This window comes from Papio anubis, chromosome 12 (assembly GCF_008728515.1).
Source record: "Papio anubis isolate 15944 chromosome 12, Panubis1.0, whole genome shotgun sequence".
Classification (NCBI taxonomy): domain Eukaryota; kingdom Metazoa; phylum Chordata; class Mammalia; order Primates; family Cercopithecidae; genus Papio; species Papio anubis.
Window position 1 is genome coordinate 15,761,983 of NC_044987.1, and position 21,971 is coordinate 15,783,953.

General features: G+C 42.5%; 1 protein-coding gene across 4 annotated transcripts in view; it reads left to right on the plus strand.

Moving 5' to 3' along the window:
- The window catches only part of DDX6 (DEAD-box helicase 6), a 47,142-nt gene that overhangs the window by 3,815 nt on the left and 21,356 nt on the right, over window positions 1–21,971 (plus strand). For all 4 annotated transcript variants that reach the window (XM_021926609.2, XM_009187443.3, XM_009187444.3 and 1 more), the window contains exons 2-5: window positions 1,384–1,850; window positions 7,013–7,076; window positions 8,420–8,524; window positions 20,382–20,511. In XM_021926609.2, the coding sequence (XP_021782301.1) occupies window positions 1,651–1,850; window positions 7,013–7,076; window positions 8,420–8,524; window positions 20,382–20,511 (499 nt within the window). In that variant the 5' untranslated portion in view covers window positions 1,384–1,650. The remainder of the gene's footprint in view (window positions 1–1,383; window positions 1,851–7,012; window positions 7,077–8,419; window positions 8,525–20,381; window positions 20,512–21,971) is intronic.

Sequence of the window (21,971 nt, forward strand, 5' to 3'; positions counted from 1 at the left end):
AATTTTCCTGTTTTTTTTTTTTATTCTATTTGAAACTAGAATAGTTATTAGCAGAGTTTGTTATAAATGAATAAAATTATTAGAGTTATCTTGTTTTGTCAGTTTCAAAATAAAGAATCATTTATACAAAATTTGTGTATCATCTGTCCTTAGGATCATTACTTGCTGAATATATTATGGCAGAAATACACTATTCTCTTGATTGCTTCGTGTATTGTTTTAAAGGACAAAAAGGAAAAAAGAAAATACATTTTTCTTCATAAAGTTTTTTATTGTTGTTTTTTGAGACAAAGTCTCACTCTGTCGCCCGGCTCACTGTAGCCTCTGTCTCCTAGGTTCCAGTGATTCTCGGCCCTTAGCCTCCTGAGTAGCTGAGACTCCATTACAGTTGTGCGCCACCACGCCTGGCTAAATTTTGTGTGTTTTTTGTTGTTGTTGTTTTTGAGACAGAATCTGGCTCTATTGCCCAGGCTGGAGTGCAGTGGCACAATCTTGGCTCACTACAACCTCCACCTCTTGGGTTCAAGCAGTTCTTTGTAGCTGGAATTACAGGCACCTGCCACCACGCCTGGCTAATTTTCGTATTTTTGATAGAGACTGGATTTCACCGTCTTGGCCAGGCTGATCCTGAACTCCTGACCTCGTGGTCTACCCACCTCGGCCTCCCAAAGTGCTGGGATTACAGGCGTGAGCCACCGCTCCTGGCCTAAATTTTGTATTTTTAGTAGAGATGAGGTTTGACTATGTTGTCCATGCTGGTCTCTAACTCCTGACCTCAAGTGTTCACCTGCATTGGCCTCCCAAAGTGCTGGGATTACAGACGTGAGCCACGAACACCCAGCCCATAAAGTTTAATAGTTGAAATTCATAAGGGCACAAAAGTGGTTTTTTTTTCCTGGAAGTGTGAAGTTCAAGTCAAAAGCTCACTTAAGTCTATAAAGACTCTCGATTGCTATCAGAAGTAGAAGAAAATTAATGAATTGTCTTGTTTAAGTCGTGTGATACTTCAGTGAGTTGTAATACAATTAAGTATAATGAATCACTGACTTTTAGAGATGTCAGAGACTTTTAGAGAATTCCTGGGGAGGAAACTGAGCAGATTATAATTTGACAAGTAGTGGTAATTTACTAGTCTCTTTCTACATAATCTTCTCTGGATTGCTTTGAATTAACAATTTTAAATGTTTGAGATTGGCCTCATTGTGTTTTTGAGATAGTTCAAAGTTGTGTCTTTCCTAGCTTGGCTAGTGATTTGGTCTAAGTGTAGCTGTATTATTAATTCTTAAATATAAAAGAGGAGAGTTCTTTCAAAGGGGTTCTTTTAAAAAGGAAACAAAGTTTTTCTGTTGTGTTTGCTAATTTAATTTTGTTTGTTTGTTTCAGATTGACGTGAGTGAATTCAGACATAACTCAAGCTTGTTAGAGGGCTTTTTAAAAATAAAAAGTTGATTCCGTGCAAGGGAGCAAGTTACTGCTGCTTACCGTTCAGAGACTTACAGGTGCTTGCCTGCATTGCAATAAAGGACTCATTTATTGAGCAAGACTTATTTATCTCTTCATTTTGGAGAGCCTAATAAACTGTTATTACAGTTTCTCTACTGACTTTCAAAAGTTTTGAAGTTTGAAAGACACCTTTGCAACTAAAACAGCATGAGCACGGCCAGAACAGAGAACCCTGTTATAATGGGTCTGTCCAGTCAAAATGGTCAGCTGAGAGGCCCTGTGAAACCCACTGGTGGCCCTGGAGGAGGGGGCACACAGACACAGCAACAGATGAACCAGCTGAAAAACACCAACACAATCAATAATGGCACTCAGCAGCAAGCACAGAGTATGACCACCACTATTAAGTAAGTGTTAGAGTAAATTATAATAAACACTTTTGGGGAACCAAGATTTTTGTTACTTTGGTGTTGACTATTAATACTTATGCCTTAATTTAGCCATTTTGATTCCAAATAGAGAACAGATGACTTTGTTTTATGGCCAGTAGGTATTTGCAATAGAATAACATTATTTCTGCCATAATTTATTCAGCATGTAGTGATCCTAAGGACAGATGATATACACAAATTTTGTATAAATGGTTTTTGGAAACATTTCTGGCTTTCATAATCAGTGTAAAAGTTATTAGCTTAGTTTGTTATAAATGAATAAAATTATTAGTCATCTTGTTTTTTTGTCTGTATAGTTTATTTAGTGTTGTTATGACTGCACCTTACCCTAAACAGCACATAAAGCCAACTTTAAATATTAAATTTAAAGACTCAGTCTGAGTCTTTAGAGTATTTAAAGACTTGCCCAGCCTTCTGAACTCCAAGCATTGTTCACTCAGAAAATTTCCTCGTAACTTTTTTTACGTTATGGAACTTAGCTTTTTTACTTTAAAAAAAAAAAAAAAAAGTTGGCTGATTGAGGTGATTCAGGGCTGTAATCCCTGTACTTTGGGGAGGCCAATGTGGGAGGATCACTTGAGTCCAGGATTTTGAGACCAACCTAGGCAACATAACGAGACTCTGTCTCTACCAGAAAAAAATATTTTTTTTGTTTTTCCTTTTACATATAAAACGGGAACTAAGAATTTTGAACTCACAGAACACAGTTCTGAACAGTCTCAGAAACCTTTTGTTAACCTTAAAATTGAAGAGCCTCCTCTTACTACAGGGTAAGCTGAAAGTATGTAGGCTATTTGTTACTTTTAAGTGTATGTTTTAATTAGAGTATTTGAATGGTAACCATCACTGTAAAGATTCAGCTATAGGAAATTAACATTTAAGATTCTTGGCTCCAATTGATGTTTGGCTTTTGTTAAGAACTTGCCATACAGGGCTGGGCGCGGTGGCACGTGCCTGTAATCCCAGCACATTGGGAGGCCGAGGCAGGCAGATCACCTGAGGTTGGGAGTTCAAGACCAGCCTGACGAACATGGAGAAACCCTGTTTCTACTAAAAATACAAAATTAGCTGGGCGTGGTGGCGCATGCCTATAATGCTACTCGGGAGACTGAGGCAGGAGAATCACTTGAACCTGGGAGGCGGAGGTTGCAGTGAGCTGAGATTGCACTGTTGCACTCCAGCCTGGGCAACAAGAATGAAACTCTATCTCACAAAAAAAAAAAAAAGAAAAAAAGGCCAGGTGCAGTAGCTCACGCCTGTAATCCCAGCACTTTGGGAGGCTGAGGCGGGCAGAGCACGAGGTCAAGAGTTCGAGGCCAGCCTGACCAACATGGTGAAACCCTGTCTTTACTAAAAATACAAAAATTAGCTGGGTGTGGTGGCATGCACCTGTAATCCCAGCTACTCAGGAGGCTGAGGCAGGAGAATCACTTGAACTCGGGAGGTGGAGGTTGCAGAGAGCCAAGATCGTGCCACTGCACTCCAGCCTGGGCGACAGACTCCGTCTCCAAAAAAAACCAAAATTGTCATGTGAAATAATTTAACCCTGGGAATCTTTATAAGATGTTGACACTGGGTTACTGAAGTGAGGTATATGTTTTATTACAACCTAGATCTTTTCACTTCTTACAGAAAAATAGCTTATACAAGCTACCAGACTGTCGTATAGTTACTGCATGTGTTTCACTAGGACCTCTAATAACTAATTTTCAACAGAATTGGTTAGGTCACTGGTAGAATTGGTATTAGTGTATATTCCATTATTTTTAAGGTGAATGCTTTAATTGGTATAGAAATGAATACTACTTTGGTTGTAGTTTGTCTTGACAGAATGTAAGTAGGTTAGCAAAATTTAGACTAATTTTAACTGTTTTTTAATAACTTTTTTTTTTTTTTTTTTTTTTTTTTTGAGACAGGGTCTCACTTTGTTGCCCAGGCTGGAGTATGGTGGCACGATCACGGCTCACTGCAGCCTCAGCTTCCCAGGCTCAAGTGACCCTTCTGCCTCAGCCCTACAAATAGTGGGGACTACTGGCTTGTGCCAGTAGCAACGGGGTTTTGTAGTGTTGCCCAGGCTGGTCTGGAACCCTGAGCTCAAGTGATCTGCCCACCTTGACCTCTCACAGTACTGGGATTACAGATGTGAGCCACTGCACCCAGCCTATTTTTAATTTTTTTTTTGAGATGGACTCTCACTCCCTTGCCCAGGCTGGAATGCAGTGGTGTGATCTCAACTCACTGCAACCTCCACCTTCTGGGTTCCAGCCATTCTCCTGCCTCAGCCTCCCAGGTAGCTGGGATTAGAGGTGTGCACCATCACGCCTGGCTAATGTTTGTATTTTTAGTAGAGATGAGATTTCACCATGTTGGCCAGGCTACCCTTGAATACCTGACCTCAGGTGATCTGCCCGCCTCAGCCTCCCAGAGTGCTGGGATTACAGGCATGAGCCACCGCACCTGGCCTATGAGAATAGTTTCTATTTTAAAAATTCTGGGGCTGGGTATGATGGCTCATGCTGTTCATCCCAGCACTTTGGGAGGCTGAGGTGGGAAGATCACTTGAGGCCAGGAGGTTGAGACTAAACTAGGCAACATAGCAAGACCCTGTCTCTACAAATAATAAAGGCCGTGGTGAGCTATGATGGCACCACTGCACTGAAGCCTGGGTGACAGGGCAAGACCCCATCTCAAAAAAATAGTAAATTCTGATTTTGGGACAACAGTGGGTTTTCTTTTCTGGTTTTCCTACAATTAATGGTTTCTTTTCAATTCTGTAAGTTCTTCAGATCTCATTTTCTGTGCCATCTCTTCCATGAAGTCCTCTAGATCCCGTCAAGTGTCTCAGAACGCTTCTAATACTTACCTCTGTCACTTACTTTGTCACTTTAAATAGTTTTTTCATCTCATAAGATTATAAATTTCTGGCCGGGCGCGGTGGCTCAAGCCTGTAATCCCAGCACTTTGGGAGGCCGAGATGGGTGGTCAGGAGATCAAGACCATCCTGGCCGAGATGGTGAAACCTCGTCTCTACTAAAAAATACAAAAAACTAGCCGGGTGAGTTGGCGGGCGCCTGTAGTCCCAGCTACTCAGGAGGCTGAGGCAGGAGAGTGGCGTAAACCCGGGAGGCGGAGCTTGCAGTGAACTGAGATTGGGCCGCTGCACTCCAGCCTGGGCGACAGAGCGAGACTCCGTCTCAAAAAAAAAAAAAGATTATAAATTTCTTGTGTTCAAGCTTTGGATTGTATCTTATGCATTATTACTCACTATTTTGTTGAATTCAACAGTATGTCATACTGACATTTTTTAGTCAGAAACTTTGATGATACAGACTTAGATGAAAGGCTTTAGTAGGCTGGGCGCGGTGGCTCACGCCTATAATCCCAGCACTTTGGGAGGCCGAGGCAGGCGGATCACAAGGTCAGGAGTTCGAGACCAGCCTGACCAACATGGTGAAACCCTGTCTCTACTAAAAATACAAAAACTAGCAGGGTGTGGTGGCAGGCTCCTGTAATCCCACCTACTCTGGAGGCTGAGGCTGGAAAATTGCTTAAACTCCAGGAGGTGGAGGTTGCAGTGAGTTGAGATCATGCCACTGCACTCTAGCCTGGGTGACAGAGCAAGACTCCATCTCAGGAAAAAAAAAAAAAAAAGGCTTTAGTATAGTAGTCTTGGAATTAGTAGCAAAAAGTTACCAGTGTTAGAGTATTTGCATTATGTAGGACCTAGTTTTAAGTAAAGTAAGTGGTCTTTTTTTCTATCAGTTGAGCATTTGAAATGTTTTGGGGACTCTGGTTATGTAAGAACAGCTACAGTGAAAACTTTTTCAAAGATGTCACAGTTAAATGCTTTGTCTGCAGATGTTCCCTGATCTTTTTAATTATTAGATGCTTTGAGTATTTATTGCTTGAGGTTTTTACTTGGCCCAAAAGAAAGTTTATTTATATTCTCCTTGTTTTTATTCTCTTTCATGGTTTCTGGCATTTCCAATAAAAAAAAAAGTTTAAGAGATGCTCATTGGCTAATATTGTGCTATTATTTTGCCAGGCACTGTGCTGAGTGCATTACATCAATTATTTGATGTAACTGTTAACCTGTTTTGTTTTGTTTATTGGTACGGAGTCTTGCTGTGTCGCAGGGTGCAGTGGCGTGATATTGGCTTCCGGGTTCAAGCGATTCTCCTGCCGCAGCCTCCTGAGTAGCTGGGATTACAGGCGCATGCCACCATGCCTGGCTAATTTTTGTATTTTTAGTAGAAACGGGGTTTCACCATATTGGCCAGGCTACTCTTGAACTCCTGACTTCAGGCGATCCACTTGTCTCGGCCTCCCAAAGTGTTAGGATTACAGGCGTGAGCCACGGCACCCGGCTTACTTATTTTTGAGACAGTCTCCTTCCGTCACTCAGGCTAGAGTGCAGTGTCGTGAGCTTGGCTCACTGCAGTGTCTGCCTCCCAGGTTCAAGTGATTCCCCTGCCTCAGCCTCCCAAGTAGCTGGGGCTACAGATGTGCCCACCATGCCTGGCTAATTTTTGTATTTTTAGTGTAGATGGGGTTTCACCATATTGGCCAGGCTGGTCTCGAACTCCTGACCTCAAGTGATCTGCCTGCCTCAGCTTCCCAAGTGCTGGGATTACCAGTATGAGCCACCATTCCTGGCCTGTTAACCTGTTTTAAAAATGAGAATAGCCGGCCATGGTGGTTCACACCTGTAATCCTAGCACTTTAGGAGACCGAAGCAGGCGGATTGCTTGAACCCAGGAGTTCTATAAGATATATAAAATCTTACAACTTTTAAATGTTGAAAACTAATTTAAACCAATTTAAATTCAAACACACGCTGTGTAGGTCAAACAAAACACCTTTTGACAACAGTTATACGGTATACAATATTGCTTAAGACGATGGATGCCTTAATCCCTTCTGTTCTTGATTTTTTTTATCCTCCTGAGATTGTTTCTGTGTAAGAACACTTTTTCTAAAGTTGTTTAATTATCTTGTTAGATATATTAAATGGAATATATTAAAACTTACCATGCTTTTAAAAGCAATTATAATTGAGATGAATCATCTTGGATGCTATAAATTTTGATACTTCAAATTTACTGTATTCTCTCTAGACCTGGTGATGACTGGAAAAAGACTTTAAAACTCCCTCCAAAGGATCTTAGAATCAAAACTTCGGTAAGTTGGTTGTAAAATACAAGTAGAATAATGGTGGGGAACTACAAGTGAAGTACAGCTGTCCCTCGGTATCTGGAGGGAATTGGTTTCAGGACCTTAACACCGCTGCCACCCTCCTCCTCCAACCCAGTAAGATAGATATTCATGCTATGTATTCCCGTTTTATGGATGAGAAAACAAAAGTTCGGAGTAGTTAGTTACCTTAGTGTATTGCTTTCAACCAGGGAGAATTTTTGTCCCCCAGGGGACATTTAGCAATTTGTAGAAACATTTTTGCTTATCAATGGGGGGGATGCTAAAGGACAGCCCTTTACAACAAAGAATTTTGTGGCCCAAAATGTCGGTAGTGCTGAGCTTGAGAAATTTGACTTAGCCAAAGATATCTGTAGCTCATGAGTGGTAGAGGTGGGATTTGACTTCATATCTTGTGATTTGCAATTCATGGCATGATATTTGTGTAAAAAAATAACACTATTCCACCAGTCCTTAGAAGACTATGACGAGGGACCCGGCGCAGTGGCTCTTGCCTGTATTCGGATCACCTGATTTCAGGAGTTCGAGACTAGCCTGGTCAACATGTTGAAACCCTGTCGCTATTAAAAATACAAAAATTAGTCGAGTGTGGTGGCGGGCGCCTGTAGTCCGGATACTCAGGAGGCTGAGACAGGAGAATCACTTGAAACTGGGAGGCGGAGGTTGCAGTGAGCCAAGATCGCGCCACTGCACTCCAGCCTGAGTGACAGAGCGAGACTCCATCTCTCAAAAAAAAAAAAAAAAAGGCTATGACCAAGTGCCCTTTCCCCAAAACATAGTTTTTTAAATAGCTTGTGTGTCAAAGCAGGACAAGTGATTTTTCTTCAGGAAAAGTTGAAATACAGATTAAAACAAGTAATCTGCATGTATTTATATTTAAGATTGGGCAGGTAAAGTACTAAAGTCAGGTAAGTTTTCTTTCCTTGTTTTTTTTTTTTTTTTTTAAATTGAGATAGAGTCTGGCTTTGTCCCCACCAGGCTCTGCAGTGGGTGCGATCGGGGCTCAATGCAACCTGTCTCCTGGGTTCAAGCGATTCTCCTGCCTCAGCCTCCCGAGTAACTGGGACTACAGGCGTGCGCTACCACCCTGGCTAATTTTTTGTATTTTTCATAGAGATGGAGTTTCACCACGTTGGACAGGCTGGTCTTGAACTTCTGACCTCAGGTGATCTGCCCGCCTTGGCCTCCCAAAGTGCTGGGATTGTAGGCATGAGCCACCATGTCCGACCCAGATAAATTTTCCAAAGGACACCAAATTTACCAAACACTGTTATTTATTCTTTTATTGTTCCTTTTGTTTGTTTGACTAGGATGTGACCTCCACAAAAGGAAATGAGTTTGAAGATTACTGTTTGAAACGGGAGTTACTGATGGGAATTTTTGAAATGGGCTGGGAAAAGCCATCTCCTATTCAGGTATGTTAACCCTTTTTGTAACATATATAAGGTTATGTGTCAGCCATTAAACAGTTTTCTTTTTGCTCTGCGGAAGTGGTATAGCGAACTAACATTTTTCTCTCATGTGTACACAGTTTTTCTGAAATATTTAAGGGTAAAGTAGAAAATCATGGTCTTTACAACTCTAAATATTTCAGTGTATATTTCTTAAGAATAGGATATTCTCTTATGTAACCACAATACAGTTAACCTTCAATTAACATTGACAAAATACTTCTGTCTCATCTGTCATTCTAATTATTAATGGACCCAAACATGTCCTTTATAGCAGTTTTTTTCTTCTATACAGGATCCAGTCTAGGGTCAGGTATTACTTATAGTTATGTCTTTTTTAGTCATTAGCGTTTCCGTAGTGTTTTTTCTTCTTTTTATGACATCAACATATTAAAAATACAGCCTACAACCCCTTTCCCCCACCGCTCTTTTTTTTTTTTTTTTTTTTTGAGACAGGGTCTTGCCCTGTTACCCAGGCTGGAGTTCAGTGGCCTGATCTCGGCTCACTGCAGCCTTAACCTCCTGGGCTCAAGTGATCCTCCTGCGTTCAGCCGCCTGAGTAGCTGGGACTACAGGCATGTGCCACAACACCCAGCTAATTTTTGTTTTTTTTTTTTGTAGGGATGGGGTTTTGCCGTGTTATCCAGGCTGGGTTCGCCATAGTGCTAGGATTACAGACATTAGCCACCATGCCTGGCCTCCTTTTTTTATTAATGGAACATTTCCCATTTTGGGATTTTCTGATACTCGAAAGTAATTAGATTCAAGTTAGGCTTTCTCAGCCTGAATAATGCAGAAATCACATTATGGCCTTCTCAGGGTATCATGTTTGAAGGTGTACGTAGTGTCCATTTATTCCTCTTTGGTGATGTTAATTTTGATTACCCTGTCAAGATGTTGTATGATTTTTCCATTCTATGATTACTGCTCTTTCTCCTCTCCGTTGAGATGAATAAGCAATCTGGGGTGCGTTTTGAGACCATGCAAATACAGTAATACTATTGCCACCCTCCTCCTCCAACCCAGTAAGATAGATATTCAGGCTATGTATTCCCATTTTATGGATGAGAAAACAAAAGTTCAGAGCAGTTAGTTCTCTTAGCGTATTGTTTTCAACCAGGGAGAATTTTTGTCCCCCAGGGGACATTTAGCAATTTGTAGAAACATTTTTGATTATCATTAATGGGGGGATGCTAAAGGACAGCCCCTTACAACAAAGAATTTTGTGGCCCAAAATGTCAGTTGTGCTGAGCTTGAGAAACTTAACTTAGCCAAAGATACTTGTAACTCATGAGTGGTAGAGGTGGGATTTGACTTTGTATTTTCAATTCATGGCATGATACTTGTTTAAAAAAATCACAAAATTTCCCCTCTAGTTTTAGCACCTATTAGTGATTCTTGCTTGAGCTCATCTCTGCTCTGATGGGTTATGATGACTTTCCAATTCTAGCACTCCCTCTGTATTTGCCCCTATAAAGAAGAAACTTCCCCTCCCCTCATCCATATTTATCTGTTATCAGTGTGGACTTACACTCACCTTTCTTTTTTTTTTTTTTCCCTAAAAATATCCTAGATCTGGCCAGTGTAAACTCTTTCAGGTTGGTTCCTGTGTTTTTATGATGTGTCCCCTTCATTTTTCTTGAGTACTTTCTTGCTTTTATTTATTTTTTTTGAGACAGAGTCTAGCTCTGTCACAGAGGCTAGAGTGCAGTGGCATGATCTCGGCACTACAGCGTCCCCATCCTGGGTTCAAGCAGTTGTGTCTCAGCTTCCCCAGTAGCTGAAATTACAGATGTGTGCTACCACACCTAGCTAATTTTTGTATTTTTAGTAGAGACAGGGTTTCACCATGTAGGCCGGGCTGGTCTCGAACTCCTGATCTCAAGTGATCGCCAACCTTGGCTTCCTAAAGTGCTGAGATTATAGATGTGAGCCACCGCACCCAGCCCCTTTCTTGCTTTTTGACATAACATGATGGCAGGCTTATCTTATATCTACCTTGGCCCAGCATTGACATCCAAGGATCCTTGATTCTTTTTTTTTTTTTTTTTGAGACGGAGTCTCAGTCTGTCGCCCAGGCTGGAGTGCAGTGGTGTGATCTCAGCTCACTGCAAGCTCCATCCCCCAGGTTCACACCATTAGCGTCCCGTGTAGCTGGGACTACAGGCGCCTGACTCCGCGCCTAGCTAGTTTTTTTTTTTTTTTTTTTTGTAGTTTTAGTAGAGACGGGGTTTCACCGTGTTAGCCAGGATGGTCTCCATCTCCTGACCTCGTGATCCGCCCGTCTCAGCCTCCCAAAGTGCTAGGATTACAGGCGTGAGCCACAGCGCCCGGCCTCCTTGATTCTTTTTAGTGTGGAGTAGTATTAGGGACCAAGACCCAGGCATTACGTACCCTGTTTGCTACTTGGTTCTTTCAGTGGAAAGAGCAAGGAAATAAATGCATGTATATACACATATCCATACACACATACACATAAATATACATGTACATATAAACATGCATTATACATAGGCCAGTTTGATAAATGATGACAACAGACATACTTAAATTGATGAAATGATTGAATTCAAGCTGTGCTAAGGACAAACCCTGTCACTGAGTACTTTTTCATTGAGCCAACATGTATTGGCTCAAAAAATGTGTTGAGTGACCTGTAAAGTGACCTTGGGAATTCTGTGATGAATAAAACAGATATATGGTTCTTGTCTTACAGTTTGGAAAGGACAGCTAATTGTACAAATAATTCACTGTAATATGATGGGTACCTTTCTGAATTGGCATATGAATGTAGTCATTAGAGGAAGATGGGACAACCTGGAAGAATTGAGCCATGTTCGAAGCAGAGAATGCTGGGTAGTGATTACCCAGAGTGAGTGTGCTATTGGCTGGATAAAGTATTAAGACAAGGATATGCATCATCACAGCGGTAGTTTGGGTGTAGGTATTAGAAATACCTAGGAATCGGCCGGGCGCGGTGGCTCAAGCCTGTAATCCCAGCACTTTGGGAGGCCGAGACGGGCGGATCACGAGGTCAGGAGATCGAGACCATCCTGGCTAACACGGTGAAACCCCATCTCTACTAAAAAATACAAAAAACTAGCCGGGCGAAGTGGCGGGTGCCTGTGGTCCCAGCTACTCGGGAGGCTGAGGCAGGAGAATGGCGTAAACCCGGGAGGCGGAGCTTGCAGTGAGCTGAGATCCGGCCACTGCACTCCAGCCTGGGCGACAGAGCGACACACAGTCAAAAAAAAAAAAAAAAAAGAAATACCTAGGAATCTACTATGATGTAGTTCATGTTAATCCATTTTATCTACACGGAAGTCTTTTTTTTTTTTGGAGACAGAGTCTTACTCTGTTGCCAGGCTGGAGTGCAGTGGCACGATGTCGGCTCACTCCAACCTCCGCCTCCCGGGTTCAAGCGATTCCCCTGCCTCAGCCTCCCGAGTAGCTGGGACTACAGATGTGTGCCACCGCACCCGGCTAATTGTTTGTGTTCTAGTAGAGACGGGGTTTCACCATGTTAGCCAGGATGGTCTCCATCTCCTGACCTTGTGATCCGCCTGCCTCAGCCTCCCAAAGTGTTGGGATTACAGGTGTGAGCCACCACGCCTGGCCCACTGAAGTCTTATGAGAGTTCTTCTACAGTAGGAACTGCATCATTCAGCTTTTATTTCTAGTACTTAGCATAGTGCCTGTGCTTATTTAGCATGCTTTGATGAAACTTAGGTAACTCATGTCTGCAGGTGAACATGGTGTAGGGAACTGCCCAGGTTGAATCCCAGCTCTGCTCCTTCATCAATTGGTTATTTGGGAGCTGTAAGTCTTGGACTCCTGACCTATATAATTGAGGTAATAGTATAATACCATAGGGTTGTTGTAAAGATTAAATGAGATAGTTCATGTGCTTAGTATAATGCCTAGTACATGATAAAAAATGTTATGGGTTATTTTATATAATGGTTTCAAAAAAGGAAATTAGTTAATTTAGGAGACGTAATTGTTTTAAATTTGTTTTAAAGAGACAGAGTCTTACTGAGTTGCCTGGGCTGGAGTGCAGTGTCACGATCCTAGCTCACTGCAGCCTCAAACTCCTGGGCTCGCGTGATACTCCTGCTCCAGTCTCCTGAGTAAGGATGATAGTGGAGTACCATCACACCTAGCTTCTTTCCTTTTCTTCTTCTTTTTTTTTTTTTTTGGTAGAGTCAAGGTTTTGCCATGTTGACCAGGCTGGTCTTGACCTCCTTGGCTCAAGCAGTCCTCCTGCCTTGGCTTCCCAACATGCTAGAATTATAGGTGTGAGCCACTGCACTTAGCCCAGTCCTCATTCTTAATGGGTATTTGTTAAGTCCTATTTCTTACCTTGTATTAAAATTTAAAATTAACTTTGTTACTAGTACTCTCAGTGTTGGTATAGCATAACAATTAACTCTTCAGCCACTTAACCAGTCTGACATCTAGCTTTTTCTGTAAAGTAGAAATAAGTACTCTCTCACGGGATTTTTATTGTGAAGATCAAATGTAGGGTATAACCAAAGTATTTTGAAATAGCAGGGCATCGTATGAGTATATTGTTTTAGATACTAAAGGCCACCAATTGTGTTACCTTTTTCTTTCCTATTGTTTTGTCCTGGGGATCCATGGAAAGCACAAGATTATCTGTTTCTTAGAGTCATTCAGAGTAACAAGTCACAAATATTAGGATTTTAGAACCGAAACAAAATCTACAGATCCTCGTAGGTTTTTGGGGAACAGGTGGTGTTTGGTTATATGAGTAAATTCTTCTTTTGTTTTTGTTTTTGAGATAGAGTTTCGCTCTGTCGCTCTGTCGCCCAGGCTGGAGTGCAATGGTGTGCTCTTGGCTCACTGCAACCTCTGCCTCCTGGGTTCAAACAATTCAAACAATTCTCATGCCTCAGCCTCCCAAGTTACTGGGATTACAGGTGCGCACCAGCCTATCAGGCTAATTTTTGTATTTCTAGTGGAGATGGGGTTTCACCATGTTGTCCAGGTTGGTCTTGAACTCCTGACCTCAGGTGATCCACTCTCCTCGGCCTCCCAAAGTACTGGAATTACAGGCATGAGCCACCACGCCTGGCCAAGTACATTCTTTAGTTGCGATTTCTGAGATTTGGGTGCACCCATCACCCCCCTGGTAAAATAGAACCTCATGGCAGGCTGTCTTCTAGTATTCTTTCCATTATCTACCTTCTCTCTCTCTCTTTTTTTTTTTTTTTTTTGTCATCCCTCCCCTGTGCCTAAAAGCATGTCTTCTATCATGCTTGGTTTTACAGTTTCATCCAGGCATTTTTTCCCCCTGAATATTAAAGCTGCCTTGATTAGTTGGGTGAGTCTTCTGCATTTGAATATTTGTTTGAGGTGGAATTCAGTTGCAGTTTGGCTGTGAGATTATTGGAGAATTGACTGGGTGCAGTGGCTCACACCTGTAATCCCAGCACTTTGGGAAGCCAAAGTGGGTGGATTGCTTGAGCCCAGGGGTTCAAAACCAGCCTGAGTAACATGGCAAAACCCTGATTGTACAAAAATTAGCTGGGCATGGTGGACATGTAGTCTTAGCTGTTCAGGAGGTTGAGGCTGCAGGTGAACCAGGATTGTGCCACTGCACTCCATCCTGGGCAACAGAGCAAGACCTTGTCTCACAAAAAAAAAAAAAAAAAAAGTTGGAGAATTAGGCACTTAAAATTATATGCTCTCAAAAGAGCTTTTACATTGATAGCCTGGAACCAGATATACTACAGATTGCTCCCACACATATTTCTTTGATAGAGCCATCTGTGACCAGTTCTAGGTATGGATGCTGTGGCCAGTAGAATAACTGCCATTCTAAAGGTGTAGCTTTATAGGAACATAGACTTCTTTGGAAGGCCTAAGAATATACTGTATTTGTCTGCTTAGCATTATTTGAAAGTTTATATTAACTTTGAGATTATGATTGAGAAAGATGGCCTCTCTTGTTGCTTCCAAATCCTGGGCACACCTCTTGAACACTTTTTCGAAAATCTAAGAAGGTGAAGAAATGAGTAGTTCATTATTGAGGGAAACATGGAAGCTCCTTACTGTTGGCAACAAAATTTTGTGCCAGGTCAACTAAGGTCTAATAAGGATTAATAGTTTGCTATTTATAGTTAGGAATTATAGCATTCTGAATCCTGTAATAAGGCATTCCTCCTGCTCACAATGTGTTTATTTTGATTAAAAAATTATTTCCTAAAAACTCAAGGCCGGGCGCGGTGGCTCAAGCCTGTAATCCCAGCACTTTGGGAGGCCGAGACGGGCGGATCATGAGATCAGGAGATCGAGACCATCTGGCTAACACGGTAGAAACCCCGTCTCTACTAAAAAATACAAAAAACTAGCCGGGCAAAGTGGCGGGTGCCTGTAGTCCCAGCTACTGGGGAGGCTGAGGCAGGAGAATGGCGTGAACCCGAGAGGAGGAGCTTGCAGTGAGCTGAGATCCGTTCACTGCACTCCAGCCTGGGTGACAGAGCAAGACTCCGTCTCAAAAAAAAACAAAAACAAAAAACTCAGGTTTTTTGATTGTTTTTTGTGGTGTTTTTTGTGTGTGCGTTCTGTTTTGTTTTATTTTTGGGTGGAGTCGGGGAGACAGAGTCTCTCTTTGTCACACTGACTGGTCTTGAACTCCTGGCCTCAAGCAGTTCTGCCTCAGCCTTCCAGAGTGTTGAGATTACAGGCGTGAGCCACCATCTGCAGCGTAAATTAGATATATTATTAGAAATTACTATCTTCCCCTTTTTTTTCCTGGTAAGCAGCGAACATCTGTAACAATCACTGCTACCTCCTCTGCAGTACCCATAGGGTTTTTTTTCCTCTTGGAAATTAAGGTTTGGAAAATAAGAGGAAGCAGTCAGTGTAAATGCAGCTAGTTGCGCAATGTCGAGCTTTTGTTGGTACCACACTTTTGTAAAATGCCTCTCAATACTAGGAAATTGGAAAGTGTACCGTTAATTATAGGCATCAGAAACCAACTTGATCTAACTTAAGCAAAAGGAAATTTATTGGAAAAATAACAGGAATTCACAAGATTGAGAAGGCTAGAGAAACATACTTGGAAATGACTGAGAACTGAGATAGCTCCGAAGGACTTAGGAAGCTGTAATGGATGCACTGTAACATTTAGATTTTTAGGAGGCAACATTCCGCTGGCCTAGTGTGGGCTATGTGTCTGCCACTTGGCTTAGAAAATTGGTGAGGCTTGGTCTGTTGGGACAGGGGAGAGCAGGGCGTATGTAATTCCTTAGAAGGAAATTGGAGTATTACTTAGCAAAGGGATACTGGAGAACCAATACACAACAAATACTCTTTAGTCAGTGTCTAAATGGTACAGTGAATGTGAACTTGGAGACCTAAGGTGGTAGATGTCAGCCCTAAGCTTGTGGGGTTGATTTTTTTTGGGGTAATAGCTCTATTGAGATATAAACAACAAATCACACATCAAAAGTATAAAATTTAATGCTTTTTAGTGCATTTAGAGTTGTGCAACCATTACCACAATAAATTTTAGAACATTTTGATCAGTCCCACAAAAGAAACCCTTTTAGCAGTCACACCTCATTTTCTCCCACTCCTAGTATACTTTCTGTCATTTTAGCTTCGCCTAGTCTAGACATGTGATATAAATGGAATCCTATAGTATGTGATTTCTTTTTTTTTTGAGACAGCCCTCTGTCGCCTTCCAGGCTGGAGTGCAGTGGCGCTGGGATCTCGCCCACTGCAAGCTCCACCTCCTGGTTCACGCCATTCTCCGGGCCAGCCTCCCGCGAAGGATCTACAGGCGCCTGGGCCACCACGCCTCGGGTTAGTTTTTGTATTTTTAGTAGAGACGGGGTTTCACCGCATGTTAGCTATGATGGTCTCATCTCCTGACCTCGATCCACCCACCGCCTCCCAAAGTGCTGGGATTACAGGGTTTGAGCCAATCAAATTTCAGCCTAGGTATATGTGATTTTTTTGTGACTGGGCTTCTTTGACTTTTTTGTGACTGGTCTCTTTGATTTTTTGTGACTGGCTTTTTTTTTTTTTTTTGAGACCTGAGTCTCTGTCGCCTAGGCTGGAGTGCAGTGGTCGGATCTCAGCTCACTGTAAAGCTCTGCCTCCCGGTTCACGCCATTCTCCGCCTTCAGCCTCCCGGTAGCTGGGACTACAGGCGCCCGCCACCTCGCCCGCTGTTTTTGTATTTTACTAGAGACAGGGTTTCCACCAGACAGCTTTGTGGGATGGTCTCACCTCTGACCTCGATCCGCCTGCCTCGCCTCCCAAAGTGCTGGGATTGGCAGGCTTGAGCCAACGCTGCCCGCCTGTGACTGGCTCTTGACTTGAACATAATGTTTTCGAGTTCATCCAGTTGCATATCAATATTCCATTCCTTTTTGCTGAATAATATTTTATTGTATGGCTTGACTACTGATTTATCCACTCATCAGTTGGTAGATATTTGGGGTGGTTTTCCAAGGACTGAGGAGTTAATGTGCTATTTTATGAAAATCTGGGAAGTAGGAAGGGGATTTAATGATCTCAACTGTGTTGAAAAACCTAACTTGTGATTTTTAAATAAAATAGCAGGCTGCCTTCCCCGTTCCCTTTTTAAAATAGAAACTGCCCCTGCTTTTAACCTTATGAAGTTTTAGTTATGAATAAAGTTTGTACTGTTGTTAAAAAAAAAATACATAGAAGGAACTGACTATTAAGGATAATGCTGCTGTGAAAATTCAGGTGCAGGTTTTTGTGTGGAGATATTTTTATTTCTCTTCACTGTATACCTAGAATTGCTAGTTCATATGGTAACTCTGTTTAACCTTTTGAGGAACTGCAAGACTGGTTTCCAGTATGACTATATGTTCCCACTAGCAGTGTATGAGAGTTCCATTTTCTCTGCCTTCTTGCCTACATGTTATGTGCAGATCTACATTCAAGTACTGGCTAAGGCCGGGCGTGGTGGCTCATGCCTGTAATCCCAGCACTTTGGGAGGCCAAGACGCATGGATCACGAGGTCAGGAGGATCATAATCATCCTGGCTAACACGGGTGAAACCCCGCCTCTACTAAAATACAAAACTAGCCGGGCTGCAGGTGGCGGGCTTCAGGTCCCAGCTACTCGGGAGGCTGAGGTGCAGGGAGAATGGCGCGGAACCCGGAGGCGGAGCTGCAGTGAGCTGGAGATCCGCCACTGCACCCAGCCTGGTGACAGAGCTGGTGACCTCGGCCTCAAAAAAAAAAAAAAAAAAAGAAAGTACTGGCTAAAACATTTCTTGCTTTGTGATCTTGGGCAATGACCTAAAAATGGCCAGTCTCTGTGTGTGTGGGGGTGTGTGTGGTGTGTTGGAGTCTTGCTCCATTGCCCAGGCTGGAGTGCAGTGGCACGATCTTGGCTCACTGCAACCTCCTCCTCCCGGGCTCAAGCGATTCTCCTGCCTCAGGCTCCCAAGTAGCTGGGACTCCAGGTGCGCACCATGACAATTTTTGTATTTTTAGCAGAGACGAGGTTTCACCATGTTGACCAGGCTGGTCTCGAACTCCTCAGGTGATCCACCTACCTCAGCCTCCCAAAGTGCTGGGATTACAGGCATGAGCCATCTCGCCCGGCCAACAACATTTTCACAGTTGTTCTGGCAGCTGTGGTGTTCTGACCATATAGAACCCATTTATATCCTGTGATTGGAGTTCTAGGTAGAAGAGTGTTGTGGGAGATGGAAGTCGTCCTGCTTATTATTTAGTCATTTCTAGCAATAGCGCCTTTAAAGGGCTAAAGCTGTTGTTTTTTGTTTGTTTGTTTGTTTGTTTTTTGGTCATTAACCCAGGCATAGAAGGGAGAAATGTCAGTGACTGTGAATTTGATTCCTAGTGTCTTAGTTTTAGAAATTAAAAATTCAAGCCAGACACGGTGGCTCATGTGTGTAATCCCAACACTTTGGGAGGCTAAGGTCGGTGGATCATCTGAGGTCAGGAGTTCAAGACCAGCCTGACCAACATGGTGAAATACCCTGTCTCTACTAAAAATACAAGAATTACCTGGGCGTGGTGGTGCATGCTTTTAGTCTAAGCTGCTCAGGAGGCTGAGGCAGGAGAGTCACTTGAACCAGGAGGCGAAGGTTACAGTGAGCCAAGATCGCGCCATTGTACTCCAGCCTGAGTGACAAGAATGAAACCCTGTCTCAAAAAATAAAGAAAAACATTTAAAATTCCACATCATGGCCAGGCGCAGTGGCTCACGCCTGTAATCCCAGCACTTTGGAAGGCCGAGGTGGGCGGATCACGAGGTCAGGAGAAGACTATCCTGGCTAACATGGTGAAACCCCGTCTCTACTAAAAATACAAAAAAAATTAGCCGGGTGTGGTGGCGGGCGCCTAGTCCCAGCTACTCAGGAGGCTGAGGCAGGAGAATGGCGTGAACCCGGGAGGCCAAGCTTGCAGTGAGCCAAGATTGCACCACTGCACTCCAGCCTGGGTGACAGAGCGAGACTCCATCTCAAAAAAGAAAAAAAAATTCACATCATTTCCTTTTAACAGTTGTAACAACTAATTGAGCTTTTTCGTTGTTGTTTGTTTTGTTTTTGTAGAGAGGGGGTTCTTGCCATGTTGCCCAGGCTGTTCTTGAACTCCTGACCTCTCTTTATTTATGTCTATTTATTTTTCAGTAACTTTTGAGAATCCTTTGCTGTTGTCTGGGAAATTTAAGTTAATATGAACTATTGTTATCGTTTGCAAAATATGTAACAAAGTAAGCCAAATATTAAAATGAGAGGTCACCTTTAGTGATGTGACCGTATTTGAGATAACTGCAATAGAATTGAACCCTCAATAGAGAGCACATTTCAGAACAGAGAAGTAGGCTGTGAGACAGACATTGGAGATTTACTTATTATATAAATAAATGACAAGTAGGACCTGAGATTAAGCTTTCCCAGCCTATTCGTGTTTTGTTGCAGGGATGAGGTGTCCAAGCTACAATTTTTCACTGGTCAAATTGGTTTGCTAGTCAAAATATATGTAGTCTTACCTTGGAATTGTTTTTGCTTTTTCCTTTAAAAATTTTTGTAGAGATGGGGTCTCACCATCTTGCCTAGGCTGGTCTCAAACTCCTGGGCTCAAGTGATCCTTTTGCTTTGGTCTCCCGTAATGGTGGGATTACAGATGTGAGCCACTGTGTGTACCTTTTTTTTGGAGACAAGATCTCTTTCATGCTGGAGTACAGTGGTGCAATCATGGCTCACTTCACCCTTGACCTCCTGGCTCAGCCTCTCAAGGGTTACAGACACCTACCACCACACCCAGCTAATTTCTGTAATTTTTGTAGAGTTGGGGTTTTTTCATGTTGCCCAATTGCCCAGGCTGGTGTTGAACTCCTGGGCTCAAGCCATCCCCCACTTCTGCCTCCCAGTGTGCTGGGATTACAGGCATGAGCTGCTGTGCCTGGCCATTTTTCCAATTTTTGTTTGAAGGAGGCTTTGCTTTTGTTTTGTCTGTATTTTCAAGTGCTATTTCTGGGTCAGCCTGAGTTCCTCCACTTTCTTTGTTGTTTTCTTCAGACACACACATAACACAGTTTTTATGACATTGGGTTACAATTTAAAATTCTGTGAGCAGTTCTAGTAAATACTGGTTTATAATGATGTTGATGTTGACTGGTCCTGCTGATTTACTTGGATCTCTGCTATTCATGTAGAATTCAAATGTAGGATACTTAAAGCAATACCGAAAAGAGGTATCCTTCAGTGTATTTCAGACAGGAATTTGTTTGTGTACTAAATTCACAAGTAATTTTGTATTGTCTTATCTCTTTTAGGAGGAGAGCATTCCCATTGCTTTATCTGGTAGGGATATCTTAGCTAGGGCAAAAAATGGAACAGGCAAGAGCGGTGCCTACCTCATTCCCTTACTTGAACGGCTAGACCTGAAGAAGGACAATATACAAGGTTAGTTGAACAAAAGTTTGTTTTTAAACTAAAAATGGGAGTTTCAGCCTTGGAGCTATGTGTAGAAGATACTATGCCTTTTTTTAGTCAGAATTTACATTATCTAAAATCTGTATTCTTTCTTTTCAGATTTTTTTTTAGCCTGATGATGGTCTTTTAAAAATGATTCCCAGCTTTTTAGAGATTTCTAGTTTTAAGAGTGTTTTTATATGATACACAGTTTTGACAGCATTCCAGTGAGACAGGAAAAAATAAGTATTAGTGCCCTATAGGTAGGAAAGCTGAGGCTGGGCACAGTGCCTCACAGCCTGTAATCCCAGCACTTTGGGAGGTCAAAGTGGGTGGGTCACCTGAGGCCAGATATTTAAGACCAGCTTGGCCAGCATTGCAAAACGCTGTCTCTACTAAAAATACAAAAATTAGCTGGATGTGGTGGCACACACCTGTAATTCCAGCTACTCAGAAGTCTGAGTCACGAGAGTCACTTGAACCCAGGAGGTGGAGGTTGCAGTGAGCCAAGATTGTGCCACTGTACTCCAGCCTGGGTGACAGAGTGAGACTCTTAACTCAAAAAAAAAAAAAGACAGCTGAGATCCTGAGAGGTTAAATTAGTTGACATTGCTATTTATAAACTATGAAACTATTTCTTGTGGCAGATGAGTGTTAGCAGAATTCCTTGTAGAAACATGAACTTCTGTTTAAAGTCTGTGGGTTCTGAGATTTTAAGAGCCTCAGCAGTGGGGAATAAACAGTTTTCATAGTTATATTCAGTGTAAGTTAATGGAATTAAGATTTCACCTCTGAAACTTCACATTTTTAGCTTTCTTAATCTGTAATTACCGTTTCTTCCGACTTTTCATATGATATAAGTAGAACCTAGAGAGCAGGAGTTTCCTACTTAGGTATTTTACATTGGTGAATCTGACTCAAATGTAGTTGGGGCTCTTAGAAATATTAAGTTAATAAACTTTGAGCTAATAGTTGCCAACTCAACATGCTAAAAGTTTGTAATTAAGAAAGGGTATTGGCTGGGTGTGGTGCCTCATGCCTGTAATCCCAGCACTTCTGGAGGCTGAGGTGGGCAGGTCACCTGAGGTCAGGAGTTCAAGACCAGCCTGGCTAACGTGGTGAAACCCTATCTCTACTAAAAACACAAAAATTAGCTGGGTGTGGTGGCAAGTGCCTGTAGTCCCAGCTACTCAGGAGGCTGAGGCAGGAGAATTGCTTGAACCTGGGAGGTGGAGGTTGCAGTGAGCCAAGATCATGCTACTGCATTCCAGCCTGGGCAACAGAGCAAGACTGTCTCAAAACAAAAAAAGAAGCAGCAGCAGCAGAAGGCCGGGTGCAATGACTCACACCTGTAATCCCAGCACTTGGGGAGGCCGAGGCAGGAGAATCGCTTGAGGTCAGGAGTTTGAGACCAGCAGGGCCAACATGGTGAAACCCTGTCTCCACTAAAA